General features: G+C 39.4%; 1 protein-coding gene across 10 annotated transcripts in view; it reads left to right on the plus strand.

Annotated features, from left to right (window-relative positions):
* The window catches only part of LMO7 (LIM domain 7), a 201,322-nt gene that overhangs the window by 167,384 nt on the left and 10,922 nt on the right, over positions 1-23,016 (plus strand). For 5 of the 10 annotated variants that reach the window (XM_028497824.2, XM_055089677.1, XM_055089679.1 and 2 more), the window contains 12 exons: positions 9,017-9,131; positions 10,172-10,333; positions 11,115-11,302; positions 12,550-12,610; positions 14,326-14,382; positions 14,535-14,576; positions 16,232-16,257; positions 16,865-16,969; positions 17,955-18,047; positions 18,691-19,025; positions 19,924-19,989; positions 22,091-22,143. In XM_028497824.2, coding sequence (XP_028353625.1) covers positions 9,017-9,131; positions 10,172-10,333; positions 11,115-11,302; positions 12,550-12,610; positions 14,326-14,382; positions 14,535-14,576; positions 16,232-16,257; positions 16,865-16,969; positions 17,955-18,047; positions 18,691-19,025; positions 19,924-19,989; positions 22,091-22,143 — 1,303 coding nt within the window. The remainder of the gene's footprint in view (positions 1-9,016; positions 9,132-10,171; positions 10,334-11,114; positions 11,303-12,549; positions 12,611-14,325; positions 14,383-14,534; positions 14,577-16,231; positions 16,258-16,864; positions 16,970-17,954; positions 18,048-18,690; positions 19,026-19,923; positions 19,990-22,090; positions 22,144-23,016) is intronic. The other 5 variants (XM_055089681.1, XM_055089678.1, XM_024123188.3 and 2 more) reach the window with 2 other exon arrangements.

The raw sequence follows: 23,016 nt of genomic DNA on the forward strand, positions 1-23,016 counted from the left end.
TACAGTCTGGGCTGAAAATATAGAAAACGACATTGCATTTTATTTGTAACAGATCTTGGAGGGAGTAGATCTCTTCCAACTCTGAGTTGATGGATCCAGATGACCCTCGTGATATGGGTGTATGGAGACTTTTTGGACCAGTCTCCCTGGAGTTGGCTGGCTTTGCTCTCTAGTCCCCATTTCACCAGCTGTTGCCTTGCACTGTTAGCACTCAGTAGTCCGGGTTCGGGTGCAGGAGTCACTCAGGAGGTTTTAGATGCAGGTCTAATAGAAAATGGGTAATAAAAAGCCCCTTCTCAGGGAAGTGAACTGACCACAAGGAGAAACTGGCACACATGAGAGGGGCTGGCCACTAAGGACAGGGAACTTCTTTCTCTACCATATGAAAAGTCTAGTGACTTTCAATACTAATTTGTACTTTGGGAAGCCTAGAATTTTGTACCACTCCTTGTCTTTTAAGGGGAAGATTGAGGCTTAGTTACAGTATGACAATTGCGTTCTTTAACATTTGGAGTCCAAATAAAATATACCATCAGATGAAGAAGGACTGGGGGCATTTGTAGTGTTTCCTACTTAAAATCCCACAGATGACTTTAAGAGAATTATTAGGTAATGAATGTTCTTTTAGTTATGTTTTACACATAGGCTAAAAAGTTGTTGCTTGTCTAGAGAACAGAAAGAAACTTTTCTCTTTTAGAGAAAAACCTTCAATAAGCAATTTGATAGTTGTATGAACCCCTTAGTGTGGAGATGCTTTTATGGTTCTGTGGCTTAGTCTAGCATTTTCTGATGCCTTACTAAAGTGTATATTTTTCCCAAGGCACAACATCAAGTATGTAACTTGGCCCAAGTTATATTAATGAAATATCTTTGTGTAAAATATGATACAGCATATTTTAATATCGTTAGTTTTTATTAGTACAGGAAAGCTTTACAAGTTTAAAGTAAGCTTTTTTTCTTTGTGATTATAAAGTACTCTGTGCTTGAGAAAACTTGGAAATGCAGGAAAACATACATAATAAAAATGACTTGGTAATCCCATCATTTAGAGATATTCTGTAGCATTTAGATATATTTCTTTCAGTTTTCCCATGTATATTTACAAACATATCTAAATCCAGTCTCTTCAGGTTGCTAAAATCATTGGTTGTAAATTGTTTTTTTAACTTCACTTTTAAAGAATTGGGAATACGTAATTAGCATCATAAGCCTCAGTGGATGAGAACAGTAGCCTCTGTTATACTTGGGGAACATAAGGTACCAGTGGATGAATAATAAAGAGAGAAGCAAGGTGTCTTTTGTTTTATGGACTTGCCTGTTTGCCTTCGCCTTTTCAAATAGCAGATCCCACGAAACAGCCTGATTATTGTACTGTGTGCTCCGTGGTGGTTAACTCCTTCAGGGTGGCAGTTGACTAGCTGCATCAGTGGATTAAGAAAAAGAGGCTAAGTGTGGGTGTGGCTTCCAGGCCACAAAATTAGGCTTGACTTAATAAGTGGAGCAATTGGAATTCTTGAACAAATGTATATATCATATGGTGACTTGCCTATCCCTGAGATGCTTGGTGTGTCCACTTCTGCACTCCGAGGAAAGTAGCTTATGTAGCATCACCCTGCTCTTGTCACTGAGAAGGAGCTTACTGACTTGGGAAAAGGGCTGGGAATGCACAGAACAGCCTAGGACCAGTATGGCCAGGGCATATGCAACACTCCTCCAAACTACCTAATTCCAGGAGTTCAGAGTACAGAAAAATAAACAGTGGTGTCTGGCTGAACATCTAGATGTCTTTCTCTTTTAATTGAAGCGTACTTGATTTACAATATTAGTTTCAGGTAGACGTCTTGGTAGCTTTGTAAAAGAGTGTTCTTCAGGTCCTCTTCCTTACTCACACTTGTGCTGGCAGTGTCCTTTCATTTCTTCCTACAGCATCTCGCTTGATGTTGTTACCCTTTTCTATCCCTGCTTCCGCTACCCTAATTCCAGCCCTTTCCCTCATCTGTGCAGACACTTTGTAAATAGTCACGTCTTTGTGCATTCTACACAAGGCTGGCACCAGATTAATTTGCACGATGCCAGGCTGGACTGGGTAATTTCTCTGCTTCAGAGCCCCCAGTGGCATGCTGTTCAGAACAGACCCCTAGTGGTCTGTTCAGTGAAGTTCAAAGCACTCAGGGGAACACCGAGGTCTCTCATGACTGTTCCCAAACTCCCTTTGTGGCGCCGAAACGGCTAATGTTTACTGAGTAGCTGCTATGCCGACCAGGCTTCGCAAGGCATTATTTTATTTAATCTTCACAGTGACCCTCTTATTGCTGTTTTGTAGCCATGAAAATTGAGGGATGAAGTGGTCATGTTACTGGCCCAAGGCCATGCAGCATACCGAGTGGTGGAGTCAGAATTTGAACTCAGTTAGTTTGTCTCAAGATTGCCTACACTGCCCTGTGTTGTGAGAAAGAGAGCGGAAGTAGGTGATATCTAGCCACATGAGACTGCTTGATTTTTCTGGAACATACCCTATACTTTCATGAACACATCATATATATTTTTATTCTTATTGTTGCCCTATTTAAAAATGTTCATTTCACCCATCTCTGTACTTTGAAGTCCTCCTGTTCCTTCAAAGCACAGGAGGGTCGGTTCCTTCGTGGATCAAGAGATCGCCTCCCCCTAGTTGGAACTGAACTTCCTACCCTTGCAAGTTTCATTCACTGAATGTTTCCTTTTCCATATGTTGGTTTCTCCTTCACTGGTAGTGTTTATACCCTCCATAGCCTTTACCCATAGTTGGCACTTAAGTATTTACTGACTTGAATTACATTCAAGGCCTTGATTACTAGACTGAAGTGTGAACTTGATTCAGCAGGTAATTTAGGTCTTTATAGGTTCTTTAAGATTAAGGGGTGTTTTAGGAATGTGAGCACTGTGATGCTATATAGAATTATTTTAAGGAGGCGAAATCTGGGGGCAGAGATGGGCTAGGAGCCTCTCCCAGAATTGTGGTAAGAAGGGAGTTCATGGCATAAAGAAGCAAAGACTTAATAGGGAAGAACTTAAACGACCTCATTTTAAAATATGCCCAGGAATTTCTTTCTCACCTCCATTGCTGGTCTGGAGTTCTGTTTCTCTCTCTTCCCTTTTCTCACAGACTACTCTTATGGTACTGCTTCTTTTCCAGCCTCCCCTGCCAGTGTGGGCTGCCAGGGCAATTCTTGGGGCACCCGAGCAAGGGGGGGCAGTGGGGCTCCCAGAGTCCTCCACCCCGCTCCAACTGCCTCGCAGATGTGGCTTTCCCCCCAGATTGGTGTTGCATACAGGGCTTGGTTTGGTTTTGTCTTGTCCAAGCCCTCTGCACCCAAATCTCATCCAAATCCACATTTCAGGACCTTTGCCCCAGATTTTTAAATCAGAACCCAGAAACAGGATGATACGTGTGGAAGGAAGGAAGCTTTTTACACTTCCTAATGCCCAAGTCTACGAGAGTACCTCTTTTAAGCGTACCCAGGGTTTACCTTATCACATCTTCCTCCTGTGCATTTTACCTGCTTGTCACCTTCACCAGACCCCTACCCTATCCAAGGGTAGGAAGCAAGCCTCTTGTGCTCACTGTTAGTACGGTGCCTGGATCTGTAATTATACATTGAATGCCGACCGAGTTCTATTAGCTTTAGAGCTACATGCGTGAGAGTTAAATAGGATTTTCTCTAGTCGATCTGGAAACTGCCTAACCAGCATATATTACCATGTATAACATGGGGAAAAGAAGGTAATTACTGGGCACGAATCATGTGGCTTGGCACCTTTTAAATGTTTCATTTAATTCTCTCAATAACCTAGCAAAGTAGGTGGTATTATCCTCACTTTCACCAGTGAAATACTTGAGAGTTGAAAGTTATGTAACACGCCCCAGCCTAGTTAAATGCTTAGGCCACATTTGCAACTTCTCTGACCCCAATTTTGTTTGAAATGTGACATGTTTAAATTTGAGAACTGCCTTAAAAACGCCAAATGTTGACTTAATTTAACTTTGCCATGCCTCTAGAATTTTAGAGCCAATATGGACTGAAATATCTTCTGGTTCATGAAGAGAAAATCATTTTTAAAATTATTTTGAGGAAAGGTAGATATTTATCAAAACTTACCCAAACTGAATCTAATTCTGAGGTGCAGACTTCAAACTCTACCCAGCAGGCAATAAGGAGCTACCAGCAATTTTAAAACAGGGTATGATATAGTAATTGGTATTTTCTGTAACTAAAGTTCTGGCAGATGTGAGCAAGATGGGGGGAAAGAAGGGCTGGAGGCGAGAGAGCCAGTTAGGAGGTGACCCACAGCAATTTAGAGAGGAAACCATGACCTGAGTTATGATGAGAGCCTGAGGGAGAATGGAAGGATGGGATGGTTCCAGATGGATTTAAGGCTTGTGGACTTGCTAACACTTTATTAAGTGCATGTGTGTGGTGGTGCTTGGGAGACCATTGTGTAGACGTGGGGTGGGGGGCACTTAGGGGAAGGAGGGAGGAAGAGGCCCAGAAAGAACCTGATGTTTCCAGCTTGGGTATCTGGTTAGACAGTGATGGGATTAACCAATATGTGAAAAACAAGAGGTGGAAGAGCAGGTTTGGGGAGGAAGATAATGAGTTTAATTCTGAGTGTGTTGGGCTTAGATAGTAGTTGATGACAATGCATGAGGTTTACTCAGGAAAACATGTGGTCAAGAAGGTGGGAGACTGACTAGGGGTGAGGAAGAGCAACAAAAAGAAAATAGAATAAAGAGGAACACACTAATGAAACTGAGAAGTGGCCAGAGGGATAGAGGAAAAAGGCAGGAGAAAGTGGAATAATGGCTGACTTGGAAGAGCGTTTCCTGTCAGCAAGAATAGTTCGTAGTGCCTGATGGGATGAGGGCCGAAAATGGATTTGGTAGGTAAGAGCTAAGCTGGGGAATGGGTTGAGTCAAGTGGTAGAGCTGGAAACACCACCTGCTTCTTTGGAACGGATAATGGAGAGGGGAAACAAGTAGGTATAGACGCATCTTTGGTGAAGGAGAGTAGCTCCAGTGCCAGAGCTGCACCATGAGTTGAGGGCTACTCACTATGTTCTCGTTCCACTAAGACCCTGAAAAAAAGAAACTAAAGAGCCATGTAACAAAAATCAAAGATTATATATTTCCTCTGTTATTTATGATTTTACAGCCTGAATCTACTTTCAGTGTTACTTGGTTTTATCAACTTAAGTAGGCTTTCTTTAAGGGAACATGTTTATCTAATTGAAAAAGTTTGAGGAGAATAGCCATCTGATTGACCCGGTTGTTTATTGATTCCCATCTGTGTTGATACGAGAATCTTAATTCATCAGATCTCATAAAAATAAATCTTAACCATTGCTGTGCCAGATCACCATGTCATTGTTTAAAAATCTCAGATTTAAGTGTATATTTCTGTTTAAATTGTACCTAAATTGAGGGAAGTTATTTTTATTTTAGATGCTGATATGTTGGTAACTGTATTTTATCTTTCCCAGAATAGGCAACTGTAACCACTTGGGATAGTTCTTTATCAGTCATCAAGAATCTAGATTTCTCCCAATAATTTATATTCCTGGTTCCATCCAGTTCAAAAGGAAATTCCCACAGTGTCATCTTCTGAAACATGGACCCTTTGTAGAGTACTCACATGGCATATATCTTGCAAGGAAAAATAAGGAAGTAGAAATCCTAATCATTGTTGAATAGTTTATGCTTGACTATAATTATAGATATATTCACCTGCAAAAAGTCTCAAGGGTAATTTAATTCAAGAGCCCAGGATTCCACAGAGATGCCAGAGAGACCATCATGGCGGGGAGGCCATGCAAGAGGGGCCTCTGGGGCCCTTTCCCTGAACTGCCGCCACCTACTTTAATCTTTTCTGTGGTGCGGGAGGGAGATGGTCTGCATTGGAAGATAGGGTTTTGAAAACAGAAAGCTTTAAAATTAATGTCACTGTGAGAGAAAATTCTCTGGCAGGCTCAGTGACATGCCTGAGGCCACCTGGCTGTTGACAGAAATAGTCCTGTAATTGCTCACATGGTTCTCTCTCCTTTGCCTGTGTGCACTCCCAGGACCCACGTAACAGGCTGCCAGGCTGTAGCCACAGTAAGGCTGACCTCCTCTATTAACTATTTCAGAGAGGTGGTTATCTGCCTTTTTATTATGTTCAAGTAGAAATTTATCTCCAAGGTAAGAGCAGTCCTTTGGAGGACAGTTCTTCTGGTCTAATACAATTGTGACACTTTGCCATCTAGAGCTTAAGCTCATTCTCTTTTATCCTATGCTCTGTTTGGTGGAAAAGGGTAACGTTCACTTGCTCTCTCCCACAAAGTATTCTTTTTTTTTTTTTTTTTTTTTTTTTTTTGCGGTACGCGGACCTCTCACTGTTGTGGCCTCTCCCGTTGCGGAGCACAGGCTCCGAACGCGCCGGCTCAGCGGCCATGGCTCACGGGCCCAGCCGCTCCGCGGCACGTGGGATCTTCCCGGACTGGGGCACGAACCTGTATCCCCTGCGTCGGCAGGCGCACTCTCAACCACTGCGCCACCAGGGAAGCCCCACAAAGTATTCTTTATTGTAGTTTGAAACTATTTATTAAAACTCATCCTGTCTCTTATTCTTCAAGATAAAAAAACCTCAATTAGTGTCTTGGAATTTCTAACCCATCATTTGTCTCTGTGCCCTTATATAGCAATAGATTCTGCACTCTAATTGGCTTTAGGTCAGAATTTGGCGGGGGGGAGTGGAGTGGGGTAAAAGTGGTGAAGATGACTGTTTATTTTCATTGAGTCATCTCTAATTGAAGTGTGTGGTGGTTTTGGTTAAGGAGTAGAACTAACCAGTAATTTTTTCTATTCATAGCAGAGTTTTGGTATACTCTGGAGATTGGTATCCATCAGGCTGATCATTAGTGACTGTTCTCACTCTCTACATCTGGGTTCCCATATTTCAACTGCTTTATGTGATGTCTGATGAAAACGTTTCTATATTGTTAGCTACAATTTTTTTCTTAAAAAATTCCATACCCACTTTGAAGAGTCAGTAATTATTTCTTGAGAGCAAGGACCATGCCTAATTCATCTTTATTTCCCAAGTGTTTTATGCAGAACAGATGCACAATAAATGTATGTTGAACAAATGAGTAAGTGTGTATTGTTACAACACTTATTGCTCATATCCATACAGTACAGTAAGTTCTTGATCCTTTATTCAGTGCCTTCCTTGTCTTCCTTCTAATTCTTATATAATATCACAGTGTTTGTTAGAATGTAGTTACTTAGATTTCAAACTTGTTCTAAAGGTAGAAAAACTTATGAATTGCCCTGTTGGTCCTAGGTCTGGATTTAACTGCTAAATTAAAATAGAGGCGTTATAGGCCTTTTTCTGGGAAATAAAGTGGCTTTAGGAAGAATTTTTCTTTTTAAACAGTTAAGTCTAAGTTCTTGATAATTATGCATCAAAGAACTGGAAACACTAGTCTGGGAAACACATGCTAAAATTTATGTCTGCTGTTTACCCAAAACAAAAAATGTAAATTATGGAAGTTAATTAAATTTTTCACAGACCTAGTATACTGTAAAACTTAAAATATTTGTTTTGGAAAATGGCCTAAGAAAGTCCATGAAACTGAGAATTTGTGGCTGTGGACTGTAGGGATGGAGGTGAAAATAGAGGTCTCCCTGTTGTCCAAGTTCTAGGGCCTGCGGGCTGTTGTTACTCCAAGGAGGTTGTGGCCTGGAGCTCAGGGTGTCTCAGTGGGGCCCTCTTGGCATCTTAGTGGTGGTTCCTCGGGCATGACCCAGTTCTGCATTTTGTAGCGTATGTAGCAGCTCTGCCTTTACCGCTCGATCTTCATGCAGCAGTAGGACAAGCAAAAATGCCAAACTTTCAGATACCCATTCGGGGGTGGTACCAGTCCTAGATGAGTGATTCTGGTAGCTGAATTTTGTGTCTATGAACCCCTCAAAATTATTTGGCTAAATATATTGAATGTTGGAGGTAGTTTAAGTATTGTGACATTTTAAAAATAAATGATTTAAATCTTTTTTGCATTTTCAAAGATGCCATTTTATCGCAATGTGTTTGAGATATAATGTGTACATTTTAAAGGTACGCATGTTAATTTGATACACTTGTATATTGTCATGTGATTGCTGTTGTAGTGATAATTAACATCTCTCACATTACATCATTATCCTTATCATTATCATTATCATCATTATCCTTTCTTTTTAGTGGTTGGAAGTTCTAGTCTCTTAGCAAATTTCATTATAATAAGATATTGTTTATATTCACAGTACTGTGTATTAGATCTCTAGGGCTCATTTACTATTCACTGCAAGTTTGTACCCTTAAACAACATCTGTCCTGTCCCCTCACCCCCATGCTCTGGTAACCACCACTTTACTCCCTGTTTTATGAGTTTGGCTTTTAGACTACACGTATAAGTGATATCATACGTACTTGTCTTCCTCTGTCTGACTTACCTCACTTAGAATAATGTGCTCAAGCTTCGTCCATATTGTCACAGATGGCAGGATGTCCTTTTTCTCATGGCTGAATTCCATTGTGTGTGTGTGTGTGTGTGTGTGTGTGTGTACACACACACACACACACACACACACACACCACATCTTCTCACTCAGCTTCATCCCTGGGTAATAAAAAACGGTCTGTAACTTAGACCCAGCTGTATGGTGGGCAAAAGCCTAAGCTTTATCAATGTAAATCAACTGATTTATAGTATGCACGTGAAGAAAAATATCTATGGATATGAAGATTTCCCTGATTTTAGCAGCAAAATAATAAACTCAGAGATATTTATGTAAATGAGGGTTTTACCAAACCCAAGGGGAAAAGAATGAAGCTTCCGGTTTATCATGAAATAATTCAAGTGTACCTTGCTTGCAGCCTCCCTTCTTTCACGGATAGACTTTCCTCCATGTGGGTGCCAGGGACACTTGATCCCACCGTTTCATGTTTGTTTTCAGGATCAGTTCAGTGATATGAGAATCAGCATAAACCAGACGCCTGGGAACAGCCTTGACTTTGGATTTACAGTAAAATGGGATTTTTCCAGGATCTTCGTAGCATCAGTCGAAGCAGGTAAATCATAGATTGAGCTCTGCTGAAGTTTCTTCTCCTTTGTTGTCCTGTGCTGTTCAAAAAGCCCCCGCAGAAATTAGTTTATGTGATAGAGGAGGAGAAAACACATGTGAAAAATGCAGCAGTAAAGTGAAGAGTCGCATCCTCTTCCCAGAGACTGATAGTTGGAGTTACAAATTACATATTGTTTGATCTTGCCTCGTTAATTTTAGCTTTGAAGAGTCGTAATTTTGTGACTTTTACAGACTTCATTTATCAAAATTTTAGGCTTAGTATTTGGAAATACTAACAAACAATGCTAAATTGAAGTTCCAGAAAGAACTTTCCCTGATCATTTGTGTTTGTGATGGATACATAGGTGCTATATAATCAATATTTTCTGAGCGTCCTAATGTATCTATTGCCCAAGGACTCCTGAGGATGCTTTGGGACTTTTACAAAAGCACTGCCCCTCCTCCACCAAATCAAGCCCAGAAACTCTTAGCAAAATCTTACAAGACCTAAAATTAAAATGAAAGCTGTTGTGTTTATGAGGAGTTCCTCATTTACATATTTTAGCTATATAAAAATGCATGTGAACTCTGGTTATTTCTTTGAAATTTCAAGGCTGCTTTAATTAGGTAATGGTAAGTAGTAATTTTAAGCCATTTTAAGCGGCCCTGTTTTTTTCTCCATTCTAGAGTGCATTTGGCTTTGGAAGCTCAGCTAAAGCGGAATATATATTTCACATTTTTAATTTAAAAATTATTTAAAATTTTCTTCTTAGGAGGTTAATAAAGAAATTTTATTGAACAGATGGGTTTATCATTTCTCTTTAAACGTTAAGGAAGATACATTCTATAGGATTGCTTTGTAATGTTGTAGCTACTCAAATATTTGATAACTTTAAGAAATTTTGTGACTCCGCTGCGCCTGAAAAAATATGAGAAATGATTAGGTGAGATTAAGAAGTCATTTTTTCTCTTAATTTAAATAAGCAGTGACGAGTAGAACATGTTTTTATTTTTTATTGGTAGTTTAATTTATTTTGCTTTATTTAGGTAGCCCAGCAGAATTTTCTCAGCTACAGGTAGATGATGAAATTATTGCTATTAACAACACTAAGTTTTCATATAAGGACACAAAAGAGTGGGAGGAAACCATGGCTAATGCTCAGGAAACTGGAAACCTAGTAATGGATATCAGGCGCTATGGAAAGTCTGGTGAGTTGGTTATACCACCGTGTTTAGCTTTCTAAATTGGGAACTGGTCTTTGGCAAGTGGTTATAACAGCTTGCTTCAATAACGTTTTCTTCTCTCTTCGTTTCACTGTTTTATTTTTTGGCTTAAAGCTGTTTTGTGGTTATGTCGAGACAAGTCTTGAATGATGTTTCTTTGGATGTTCTGTCTGAAAGCTTTTCACTAGCAAATTTACTGAATTCTGCATTATTTATTGACTGATTTATATGCTGGACTGGCTTTGAATGCACATATCAGCTGAAGGCTCTTGTAATTATATCTGCATTTGGAAGTCATATGATGGTGTTGAATATTAAGAATTACACCATGGTTTCACTTCCTCTACAGCATCATGACTGTAACTGGTATAAGAGAGAGCACAGTAGGTCAATATCCCAGTTGTTCATTCTCGAAGAACTTTCGATGTACATTTCATTATTGTGTTGCTTAATTGTTGAGGTTAGATGGGGAAGGGCGTTAAGCCTTCCCAGACCTACCAACTTATGATATCAAAATATAATGCCCAGTCCTGGTTTACAGAAAGATTCAGCAAATTTGCCAGTCTTTTCACTATTAACATGCTCTAAGCCTCTGTTTTGGGAAGGTGATCTGTTGGTAAAAGGCCTAAACTCTTCATTTCTTTCACACACTATCTGACTTGTTTGTCTTCTGTGTGTGTATTTTGTATATGTACATTCAGTAACTTTGTTCTTTCAACTTCAACATTTACGTGTACTCATTTCTTGACCTTCGTGTGCCAATCAGACTGGGGCAAAGACCAGCCTTCCCTGCCATTTACACGGCATAAAACCCTCAATCTCACCAGTATGGCTACCAAAATTATAGGTTCACCTGAAACAAAGTGGATTGATGCAACTTCTGGAATTTACAGCTCAGACAAATCTTCAAATCTATCAATAACAGCTGATTTCTCAGAAAGCCTTCAGAATTCTGTAAGTATTTTGAGAAGTGGAAGTATTTGGGTAGAGCAAAGCAACTGTAGGAAGTGTGTTTGTGGGGGGAAAGAATCTACTTTCTTTGAACAATTTTGATGCTCTTTTAAAAACATAGATAATTGAATAAGGTAATTTATAGTAATGAGAATAAAATATATTTTTGAAAATCATAAGGCATTACTCATTAATAATTTAGAGTAATAATGAGTTATATAATGAAAAAAATCAAAAGATCCCAGTGATGTTTTGCAGGGTTTTTTTAAAAACATACATACATACATTTATTTATTTATTTATTTATTTATTTATTTATGGCTGCGTCGGGTCTTAGTTGAAGCGGGTGGGCTCTTCGTTGCGGCGCGTGGGCTCTGTAGTTGTGGTGGGCGGGCTCAGTTGCTCCGTGGCATGTGGGATCTTAGTACCCCGACCAGGGATCGAACCCACATCCCCTGCACTAGAAGGTGGATTTTTAACCACTGGACCACCAGGGAAGTCCCTGCAGGTGTTTCTTACCAATCTTTCATCATTATACCCCTCTCTGAGATCTTTGTGAATGTGAAGTAGTTAATTATGTAAAATTATACACTATAACTTTTCTATGCTTTCCTTAGTCTTTACTGGTAAAATAAATATAGTAATTGTTTGCAGTTTTAAAACCTCATGAAGCAGTTTTAGTTCTTGTGTGGGTGAGTGTGATGGGTAGACTTACATATGTGGTTAAGGGATACAGTTACATTAATTGATTTAAAATAATTATAATGTAGAAATTTTCTAATTATCAAAGTAATAGTTAAATTTAAATTCGCAAATAAATGTGTTTATATTGACTCCCTAGATATAATTGCTGTTATCCCAAGATGCTCCCTTTCATGTAATAAGGAGATCCTGCTACCTTGTATAAGAAGAGTTTAAATGTTAGAGAATCCTATATGACTGTGTTGCTTACTCATAAATATAAACCGAATGGACCAATGATTATTTGGCCCATCATGTTTCTTGGAAAATTAATGACTGATTGAACTTAAAGCTATTCATGCTTACAGTTGGTCATTAATTCTTCCACAAATATTGTAGAACAATGAAAAAATTATGTTTCTATTATATGTAAAAGGCTGTAAAGAATATATTAATACTGTGAAAAACTCATCTCGTTAGAAAATATTTTCACTGATGAGAAATGCATTATTTCAGCCTGAAGTCCAATTGGAGAGAATGTTATTAACTGGCATTTTTATCCTTTCTAGAATACTGAATCAAAGGAAATTAATGGAATTCGTGATGAAAGCAATACTTTTGAATCAAAAGGTAAACATTACCATTATAGCTTACATTTATAATATAGGAGAAGTCATTGCACTCAAGTTCTGCTACTATAAAAATTAATATCTGTGAGTGAAAGCAAAACTGATCCACTGCAAGTTGAAACTCGGAGGTTAGCACACAGATCCAATTGCAGCCAGGTGGAAGGGCATTCAGTTCCAGTGTTGAATAGTCCAGGAACTGCAAACAAAGCTTTGGCAGCCTGTCCAGGAGCTTTGAGTGCCTGTGTGTCTAATCCAAATAAGAAAGACTGGTTTTCCCGAGTCCATCAGCCTTCTCGCTATGGTGTGCTGGCAAAGGGAATCGTCGTTAAATAGGAGGTTTCCTTTCTCCCTTTTATGTTGTGAAAGGGACAAGCCTGGAAGCAGCTAGTAATAAGGAAATGCCAGTGGCAATAACAGTTGTTAGCAGAAGTACCCATCTGTAATGAAAAAGCAGACATAGCATCTAGGGAAATTTTGTATTATGGAGTCATCACTCCCTTCTTTCTGGTGTCTATCTACAAATAATTGAGCTACCACATGCTGTGTGCTATGGCTTAGGCATACAAAATAAATAAGAAAGATCTGGTCCACATAGGCAGAGAAAGAAACCCAAAGAAGATGAAGCTTCCCTTAGCATGAAACTAGACCGCCAGGCACAGGTCTAGGTTTTCTCAGTGGTTTGGTGGTTTTGAATCTGCATTTGTCAGTTCATAATACCTTATGTCAAAATCAAACCAAGTTTATAAATTTCCCTTCCTTTATTGATTATTTATGTATTTAATTTCTGATAATTATAAGTGACTATATTTTAACAGTTTGATATTGCATTCTTTGTCAAAGGAGTTTTTAAAAGTGAACATGACTGCTCTTTTCTTCATGATATTTTCATCTAAGATGTGCCGGTCCCGTTCTGTCAGTGACTCAGCAGAGCACTTGTTAGTGACTGTGGGGCGATACACAGGCCCTGTCATTTGAGGGTTTTGTTTAGATAAGTAAATATCAACTAGTGTCAAATAATAATTACATTTTCATTTTATGAATAACCTGAAGTATAATAATCATTTGCCATAATCTTGTGACAGATCTGTAGAAGTCAGAATATTTTCTTTTTCTTTTTTATCTGATTGAACTCTACTTGCTTTATGTAAAGTTAAGGGCTATAAGATCTTGGAAACTAGGGCAAAATAGTCTAGTTAGAAGAATATTTTAATTTTAGCATTTGGGTTTTTTTTAGAATTGTTCTCTGGATATTTATTTTCTTGTCCTCCTCCCCATTATTTTTTAGTTCCCTTTTTACTTACTAGTACTATGAAAAATCTTACTTACAAACAATTCTTCCTGTACCAGAAAAGATTTTGAATTGATTAACCTAAGCAAAAACATTTTAATTTTCACTTCCCTAAAGGGGTGTGATCTATCACGGAAGATGGTACTTCAGCTTCTATGAAACTGTGATGCTACATGCTAAAATTTATTAATCAAAATATTAGTTCCTTTTACTAATTTGAATGTAGTATAGACTACTAAAACTATGTGTGTCTTTGTGCATTGAAATAATCCCTATCTTCTGTGGCTATCAGTTTTATCATTTTAAAAATAATATTGCTACAGAATGGAAAGATGTATCAATTATCGTTTAGTTTTCCAGTGGTGAGAGATTAAAATGAATGACATGGTATTGATGTGTTTTTTTTTGTGTTTGTATTTTTCAACTAGCCTCTGAACCTATTTCTTTGAAAAACTTAAAAAGGCGATCACAATTTTTTGAACAAGGTAAACTGCCAAGCTAACAATTCATGTACTTTCATGGAATTGTTCCCACTCTCCACTCTTTTCCTGATAGTCTGTGCTGCTGGGCACTGAGCCTCTTCTATTTGGCCATCATTATGACCAAGCAACATAACCCATTTCCATTCTTTCCCTAGGGTCATCAGGCTTTTCTTACAGTTCATGGGTCTACCTCTGTGGTAATGGGTCTTTGTGTGTCCTTTGTATACCTCTGAAGTTTTTGTTTCTTTTTTAATTAAAAAAATTGAGATGCTGTTTAAACACACACTACTTGCCACTGGGTGACAGTAAGAAATGAGGAATTTCATTTATGCCTTACTGCTTCCTACAAATTGCATAATATTAGATTACACCAACATACAATTGGCCAACTTTTAGAGTCAAATTTTGGGTTTTGGAAAATGCTCTGAATAAAGAACAGAGTTGTTGATTGCTATTGGGATGATGGCTTTGGAGTGTTAATAGGACCGCTCTGTAAATTTGGTCACATCTGTAAACAAGTACATTTTGAGATTCTCTGTGTTGGTGTAGTCGGGCCGTGCTGCGTTACAATGTGCCGTGCATGTGGCATTTCCTCCCCTTTCACGTTTGTCTAATGCTCTGTCTTATGAATGCAGTTTGAACTCTGTGCTTTGCAGTCAAGAGCTTAAAAGTAATATCCAACATTTGAGATGCAATGGCACAGTCAGTAGGGGGTGTGCTGTTGGTGTCTAAAATGTTATTATTTCTTACTTTTAAGATTATCAAAAATATTTCCAAACTTGCCTTGTAACATGGTACTTACTGGATTTGTGTATTTTGTGTTAATCTATTCGTAGTCTCTTTTGGTGAATTAAGATCTCTTTTTGACCGTAAATAGAAGTAGCTTACCAGCTCTGCATGTACAAGGGTCCATTTGTGTCAGTGTCCTTTGTGTTTTTTATATTTTTTGTTCAACTCTTGTTTTTCTATGGTAATTTAATCGAAACCGTGTGATACTCCTAGCTCAAATTGGCTAAAATAAAGCAATTCCTTTTCTTTCTCCATTTTCACGCGCTTTTCTTCAACAGACTATTTTAGGGAAGAATATTTTATTAAATCTCAAAGCAGTTTTCTTAAAAATATGATTGTGTAAGTGAATAATTTATTTGACAGCTGAGGTTTCAGGAAAATTTAAAAATACAGTATGGTAGTGTATTTTATGAAATTTGCTTACATGTTTTTAATCATTGTACTATATACAGGCACACACAATTATGTAGGCCCCCTAAGAATAAAAAGAATAACATTCTGCCCATAAGTTTACACATGAAGTCTGAATAATTTGTGTTTCAAATAATAGGAGTGGAAAGGGAAATGTTTCTTGAATATGTTTGTTGGTGGCTTATTTCAGAAAAGTAGCTCCTTAGCAATAAGACCTGAAAAATGTGACTTACACCTGTCACAATGTAATTGAATAGCAGCAAGTAAAAAAATTGGGTTTGGTAGATGTTGTAATATTTAAAATTCAATTTTTCTTCTATTAGGCCAAGTTATGAGAATACTATCCACTCTATTAATAAAAGAACCCTGAACCCTTAGAAATAAGTGCACCAGTATCTCAGCTCTAGCACCTAGAGATAAGATGAAACTTTGGCATCCACTGTTTCTCTTCTTTTTACTGACTTTGAATTTGGAAGATAAGTAACAAACAGATGGAACTAAAGAGAGAAATGTACTGTTGTTTGAAAAAACTGATGTCACTTAGTATACTGGAATAGAGACAGTGATACAACGTTCTGAAAGGAATTATTTCATAGAAATGAAGATTTATATTGTTTTCTTTTTCTTTCCTTGCCCACGTGCTATAATATAGGGAGTTCCGATTCTGTGGTGCCTGATGTAAGTAGTATTCATTTGGTTTTGGAATAAACAAGGAGGCCTGGGTGGGACTGAATTAGCACACAGTAGCATCGCTTACCGTTATTTTAAGCTGCATGAGAGTTTATCCAGGAGTATCTTTACAATGTTGTGTTAGTTTCTGGTGTACAACAAAGTGATTCAGTTATATATATATATATATATATATATTCTTTTTCATATTTTTTCCATTATGGTTTATAACAGGATATTGAATATATCAATAGTTCCCTGTGCTATACAATGGGACCTTGTTGTTTATCCATTCTATATAAAATAGTTTGCATCTGCTAATCCCAAACTCCCAATGCAACCCTCCCCTGCCCCTTGCCCCTTGCCCCTTGCCCCCTGCCCCCTTCCCCCTCGGCAACCGTGAGTCTGTTCTCCATGTTTGTGAGTCTCTTTCTGTTTCGTAGATAAGTTCATTTGTGTAAGAGACCTATTTTGATATATAAAGCCCACCCTCCTTTAGTACAGTGTAGGCCAAGGGTGATATGAATAAGTTATGTATGCAAAAGTACTTCAGTAGATGACTTAATGAAGTAACATATTCTTCTCTGTTCGCACCTTTTCTCTGGCAACTCGGCAGCTTCCAGTCCCGACCATCAGTGCCCCAAGTCGCTGGGCGTGGGACCAGGAAGGGGAGCGGAAGCGGCAGGAGAGGTGGCAAAAAGAGCAGGACCGCCTGCTGCAGGTAAAGCCAGAGTAGTGCGGGTCAGCGGGAGCAAAGGTTGCTTTAACAGCTTTTCCTGCTCAATGTCAACCTACATTAAGAAGCAACTTTAAAAAAATTTTAAGCCAATAACCTCATAATTAACAAATCTTTTGATATGTAGCACATTTTTTAAAAAGAAATCTATTTATTTATTTATTTATTTATTATCTTTGGCCGCGTTGGGTCTTCGTTGCTGCGCGTGGGCTTTCTCTAGTTGCAGTGAGCGGGGGCCACTCTTCGTTGCAGTGCGCGGGCTTCTTATTGCGGTGGCTCCTCTTGTTGCGGAACACGGGCTCTAGGTGTGTGGGCTTCAGTAGTTGTGGCACGTGGGCTCAGTAGTTGTGACTCGCGGGCTCTAGAGCGCAGGCTCAGTAGTTGTGGCACACGGGCTTAGTTGCTCCACGGCACGTGGGATCTTCCCGGACCAGGGCTCGAACCTGTGTCTTCTGCATTGGCAGGCGGATTCTTAACCACTGCGCCACCAGGGAAGCCCCTGTAGCACATTTCTTATGAAATACTTTTCCAGCTTGAAGATTTCCAGAGTCCTCCTTTTAAAATTATGTATTAGACCCTTTGTATATTTTTAGAGTATGTGGCACCATCGTTTTATGGATTTTCTTATGCATGAGAGGTGTCAAGATTTGGTCAGGACCTCCACCTGCATAAACTGTGTGCCTGGTCCATTGCAGAGTCATTCAGTGCCCCTTCCAGTTAGCTAGGGGCTTCGATGAATTACAGCCACAGTAAAGAGTGGATATGGGTTCAATTGTGAATGTCTGCCCTTTCCCAAGTCTGCATGTTAGCTCAGTATAAGCTATTATCTACTTTAGGGGTGCAAATCTGATTGGTTAAACCAATATCTCTGTCTTTAAAGATGGAGGTAGAGGGTAGAACTGGCAAAATGCAAATGAGAGATTAACATCATTAACCTATTCACTGATTAATATGCCATCTCATCTTGTAGGAAAAATATCAACGTGAACAGGAGAAACTGAGGGAGGAGTGGCAGAGGGCTAAGCAGGAGGCCGAGAGAGAGAATTCCAAGTACCTGAATGAGGTAGTGTTGGCCACGCCCCCTTCTCCCTTCTCTACCTGGTTGGTGAAATTCGCTGTAAAATGGAAGCTACCCCGTTTCACCTGGCTTTTGTCACTCATTCACCTGTGTAGTTCTCTGAAAATACCAGGCTCTGGTTTGGCAGAATTTCACTTTGACATTTCAGCCTTTGTCCTAGTTTCTCTACTGTATCACTAAATAATCCTATTGGTAGGCCCTAAGTGCATCTTGCTCTTCTGTGTTACAGCTCCACCACCCATGTGTGATTTTTGTTAGTGATAGAACTTTTGTTTGTTTGTTTGTTTGTTTTGCGGTACGCGGGCCTCTCACTGCTGTGGCCCCTCCCATTGCGGAGCACAGGCTCCGGACGCATAGGCTCAGCGGCCATGGCTCACGGGCCCAGCTGCTTCGCGGCATGTGGGATCTTCCCAGACCGGGGCACGAACCCGCGTCCCCTGCATCGGCAGGCGGACTCTCAACCACTGCGCCACCAGGGAAGCCCTGTGATAAAACTTTTAACATTATTTCAAGTGGAATTCTGGGCCAACTACAATAAGTATCATTTAAAACTGAATATAGACATATCTGGGCATATTACAGAAATGCACAGATTTAGATGGGTTTCTTTTTCTCCCTGGTCACGTAGGAGCTAATGGTCCTAAACTCAAACAGCATTTCTCTGACCGCACGGGAGCCTGCTGTGGCCACCCGGGGCGAAGAGTCCAAGGCACCTGACAGGGAAGGAAGCCCGGCAGAGGAGGAAACGAGGCGGCAGCAGCAGCAAGAGAAGGGTGTGAACGAGGACCAAAGGAAGAAGCTGCAGGGGCAACTGTCTCTTGAGAGGGAGAGGAAACTGAAGGAGCTACAGTATCAGGAAGAACAGGAGCAGGAACGGCGCCAGGGAGAGGCAGAGGCAGACGGGCAGAAACGCCAGGCGGAGAGCGAGAGGGAAACTTCCATCAAAATATACCAGTACCGAAGGTCTGTCCCCACGGCCACAGGGCGCGTGTGCTTTTTCAGTTGATTTGGCTTAGGTGCCTCTGAAGTGGGGAATGGATACAGCTAACTGGGCCTCCTGCTCCCCACCATCCATCCCCTACGCAGGGCAACACAAGCAGAGGGGAACCTTTTTCACTGTCGTTGATCCTGTCACCTTACTTCCCTCCTCAGAGTGCCCCTGGGGCTCCCTGTCCCGTTAGAACATCATCCAGAGTCCTCGCCCTGGCCCCGATGGCTTGAATGAATTGAACCTCGGCCTTCTTGTCCCCCCGGCTTCCAACCACTCTTCCCCTCGCTTGGTCGCTTACGGTCACATTGGCCTCCTTTTCCTTCCATGAAAATGTCTGTGACAGACTCTGCCCCAGGACTTTGGCATTTTCTAGTCCCTGTACCTGGAGAAGACTTCCCTCACGTGTTTGTGTGGCTAAGTCTCTGCTCCAATGTCACCTTCTCAGACTTTCCAGAATACCTCACCTGAAACACATCTCTTCCCCCCACGCCTTCTCTCTAGTGTGCACTTGCCTGCTTTACATTATGCATTTATTTGCTCGTCTGTTAACCTGCCCCATCCCACTAAAATGTATTATGAGGCCAGTAAGTTTGTTTTGTTTACTTCGGTAGCCCAGCCCTGGAATAGTACCAGCACATAGCAGGCACTCAGTGTATGTTTGTGGAATGAATGAATTGCAAATGTCTGTTGGCGGTAGTAGGTCTGTCTTCTGTAGGGATGGATTGAAATACTTCTGTATGTTTAGTTTTCAACTCAGAGACCGTTCTCATAAAGAGGCTGGATTAACATTACTTTGATATCCATTTCTTAAACTCTGGGAAGGCATTAAATTCTAATACTTTGAGCATAAACTCTTTTTCCGTCTTCTAGGCCTGTTGATTCCTATGACATACCAAAGAGAGAAGAAGAATCTTCAGGTTTGCTTCCTAGTGACAGGTGTGTAGAACTTTAATTGTAATTTGGTTGGAGTAATTGGCTTCAGAAGAATATTCGAGGTCTTGCCTAGATGTTTCGTAGGACTGCTTTAGCGCCTGCTCTTTTGTGGGATGCAAAGATATCCTGCTGGTTGATCTTTGTATCAACTGGCTTTTGCTGTGTAACCAACTGCCCCTAAGCTCAGTGACTTGACTTATGATTTCGTGGGTCAGCATTTTAGACTAAACTCAATGGGTGGTTCTTTTAATTGATTGGGTCTAGTGCATCTACCACCAGTTTACTAAGCAATTCTGCTTTGGGGAGTTGACTGGCTGTCAGCAGGGACAAGGAGAACAACTAAGCCATGTGTCTTTCAACATCCAGCAAGCCAGTGCAGTCTTCTGTACATGGTGGCTGGACAGAGAAAAGAGAGAGAATTAAAGAGAGAAAGTGTGCGAGGCACCTTGCAGTCTAAGGTCTGACCTGGTACACCATTGCTTCTGCCACATTCTGTTATCTAAAGTCACAAGTCCAGCCCAAGTTCATGGAGAGGAGAAAAACCCTATCTCTTTGTGGGGGGAGCCACAGTGCAAGGGGAATGGACACAGAATAAGCCTTGTGTTCATTTTTGCGATCTACCTGAAACTTTATTTTAAAGAAGTTATAAGCAATGGCATAAGCTTACCAAAAGTTCCATGTGGACATCTGAAATGAGAATTGTAGCCTTTCTCTTAGTTTGATTAGAACTACTAGTCAGTTTCAGGGAATGAAGATAGGATTTCAGATACCTGAAAAGTTATATATTTCCTAAAACATTAAATTTAATATTTTAAAGGAATTTAAAAAATGCTTTGCACTCTTGAAATCACTAAGGACTTCTGAAAAGTCTGTCTATATATATATCCAGTGTATGACCATTAATCTGTGTTTTCACCGCTAAAATTTCTCCTTTAGGAAGTTCGCCTTAGAAATAAGGAAAGACTCATCTCTATAGGCAATCAGGATGACTAAATAGGGCTCAGAGTAGATAGGGAAAAGGAAAACAACATACATAAAGGTACTAATGGGCTGACATTAAGCTAGACAAAAAATTCTCGTGATGGATAACCTTATTTATAGTGAATGTTTCTGGGTAACTTTAGATCATTAAAATGTGTATCTCTCTTATTTAAAGCTATGATTTATTTATATATATATAAATAAGCTTTATGTATGTAGCTCATTACCTTGAGAAAATAATTAGATTTTAGGGAAAGGAAACTTAAGGAATCCTGGAAAATATGAAACACTCATAGGTAGTTGTGATAAAGCATGCCCTAGAGGCATTAAGGAGTGTAGCTAGACATCATGCATTAACAGTATTTTCTTCTATGTTAATACAAATGAAACCAAACCATTCATGGATGTTGCTAACAGTTGTGATATATTGTGTGTTACACATAATTATATGTAGTATTGATATATTATAAACGTCTGCATATACCTATGTATGACAATGTATATTATATAATTTATTATTATTATTACTAGTATTTGAAGTTAGTGTGCCTAGGAGAGTGAGAAAGAGATGAGCATGTATTGGTATATGGACCCAAGGTTTGTCATTACAAAGTCAGGCCTTTTTAGAAGTTGCCTATGCCAGTGTGCTCCAGTACCTCTTTGGAATGCTAGGATAACATTTGGTGAGTTGCTGTTTCAGAGTAGGACCCTAATGTCCCCAAAGATGACTTCTTGACCCTCGGGCAGCATGAAGGAAGTGCTGACAGTCTGATGTTAGGTGATCTGATGACAGATGCTTTGTACAGCCTGGTAAGATTGATGTCTGGAAGAGAAGAGAGTCAAAGTATTCAAGCTGGTCAAAAAATCCTAGGCTTTAACTGACATCAAATTGGAGAGGATTTTCGCATGCTTCTGTTTCTAGCATCAAGCTCTTTTCTCTTTAGAGATGTCTTGTTTTCTGCTAGTTTGCAACATGAAAAATGCCTTGGTATGAAAATAAATGTGGCTCTCAACAGACATGGGAAATAAGCTGCTTTAAAAAGTAATCTTTTGGGGGTTCTTACTTCATAAATATGAAAAGGATGTTCTTAATGAGATGTATGTAATCTGTTTTGTGTTTTAGGAATAAATCCAGATCCACTACTGAACTGGATGATTACCCCACAAATAAAAATGGTAAATGTGAACTTTTTTCAGAATTCTTCAGCGCAATTGCTTAGTTATGCTATCATGCCCTATGATCAGTATTTTTAAGGTCAAGATATTTCAGGTTGATTAAGATTACATATTTAAAATACTACAGATTTTTAGCACCCCTTCCCATTTGTGTATAAGAACAAAATTATCTTGTGCTTATTTTGGCTTTATTTTATGATGGAGGAAGTACTGCAAGATTAAAATGATTATAAATAGCTAAGGAAATCTGTGGAAATTTTGCAAAGTGATGCTGATATGATTTTGTATAGTGAATTTCATCTTGCCTCCAAAGAATTGGGACAGAAAAGTTTTCTGCAGAGTACCGGGGAAATTGCATATAAGCCTGAAATTGCATATAAACCTGAAATTGGACATTTAAATGACAAGATTCAAAAAATTCAAAATGGTGATTTCACTAACTTGGCAAAAACAATTTGGAGCCTGATTTTTTTAGTATAAAGTGTATTTCTAGGAACACATGTTAACTGAGGTTATGTCACTAAGGGAAAGAAAACTAGTGAAAACCCCATTTTAAGCAGGGTTTGCCTACCGGGCTTTGAGTAAGTAGGGTGCTGGTCAGTTATGTAAATGAATGAAGATCCAGATGAAGATTGAGGTGAACTTGGTGGTCACGCCTATTTAAGTGGACAGCCACTCCCTGGCTCCAGCTTGTCACTGCCACATGGAAAGATAGAAACCTGTGATTGCCAACTTTTTCTGTTGTAAAATAGAAGTAAAAAAAAAAGTCTGGATTTTTATGTTGTCTTTTAAGTGTTTGACAAGGAATTTAAAAAACCCTCTTTTTTTTTTTTTTTTTTTTTTTTTTTTTTTTTTTTTTTTTGCGGTACGCGG

Source organism: Physeter macrocephalus, chromosome 13, assembly GCF_002837175.3.
Source record: "Physeter macrocephalus isolate SW-GA chromosome 13, ASM283717v5, whole genome shotgun sequence".
NCBI classification, from domain to species: domain Eukaryota; kingdom Metazoa; phylum Chordata; class Mammalia; order Artiodactyla; family Physeteridae; genus Physeter; species Physeter macrocephalus.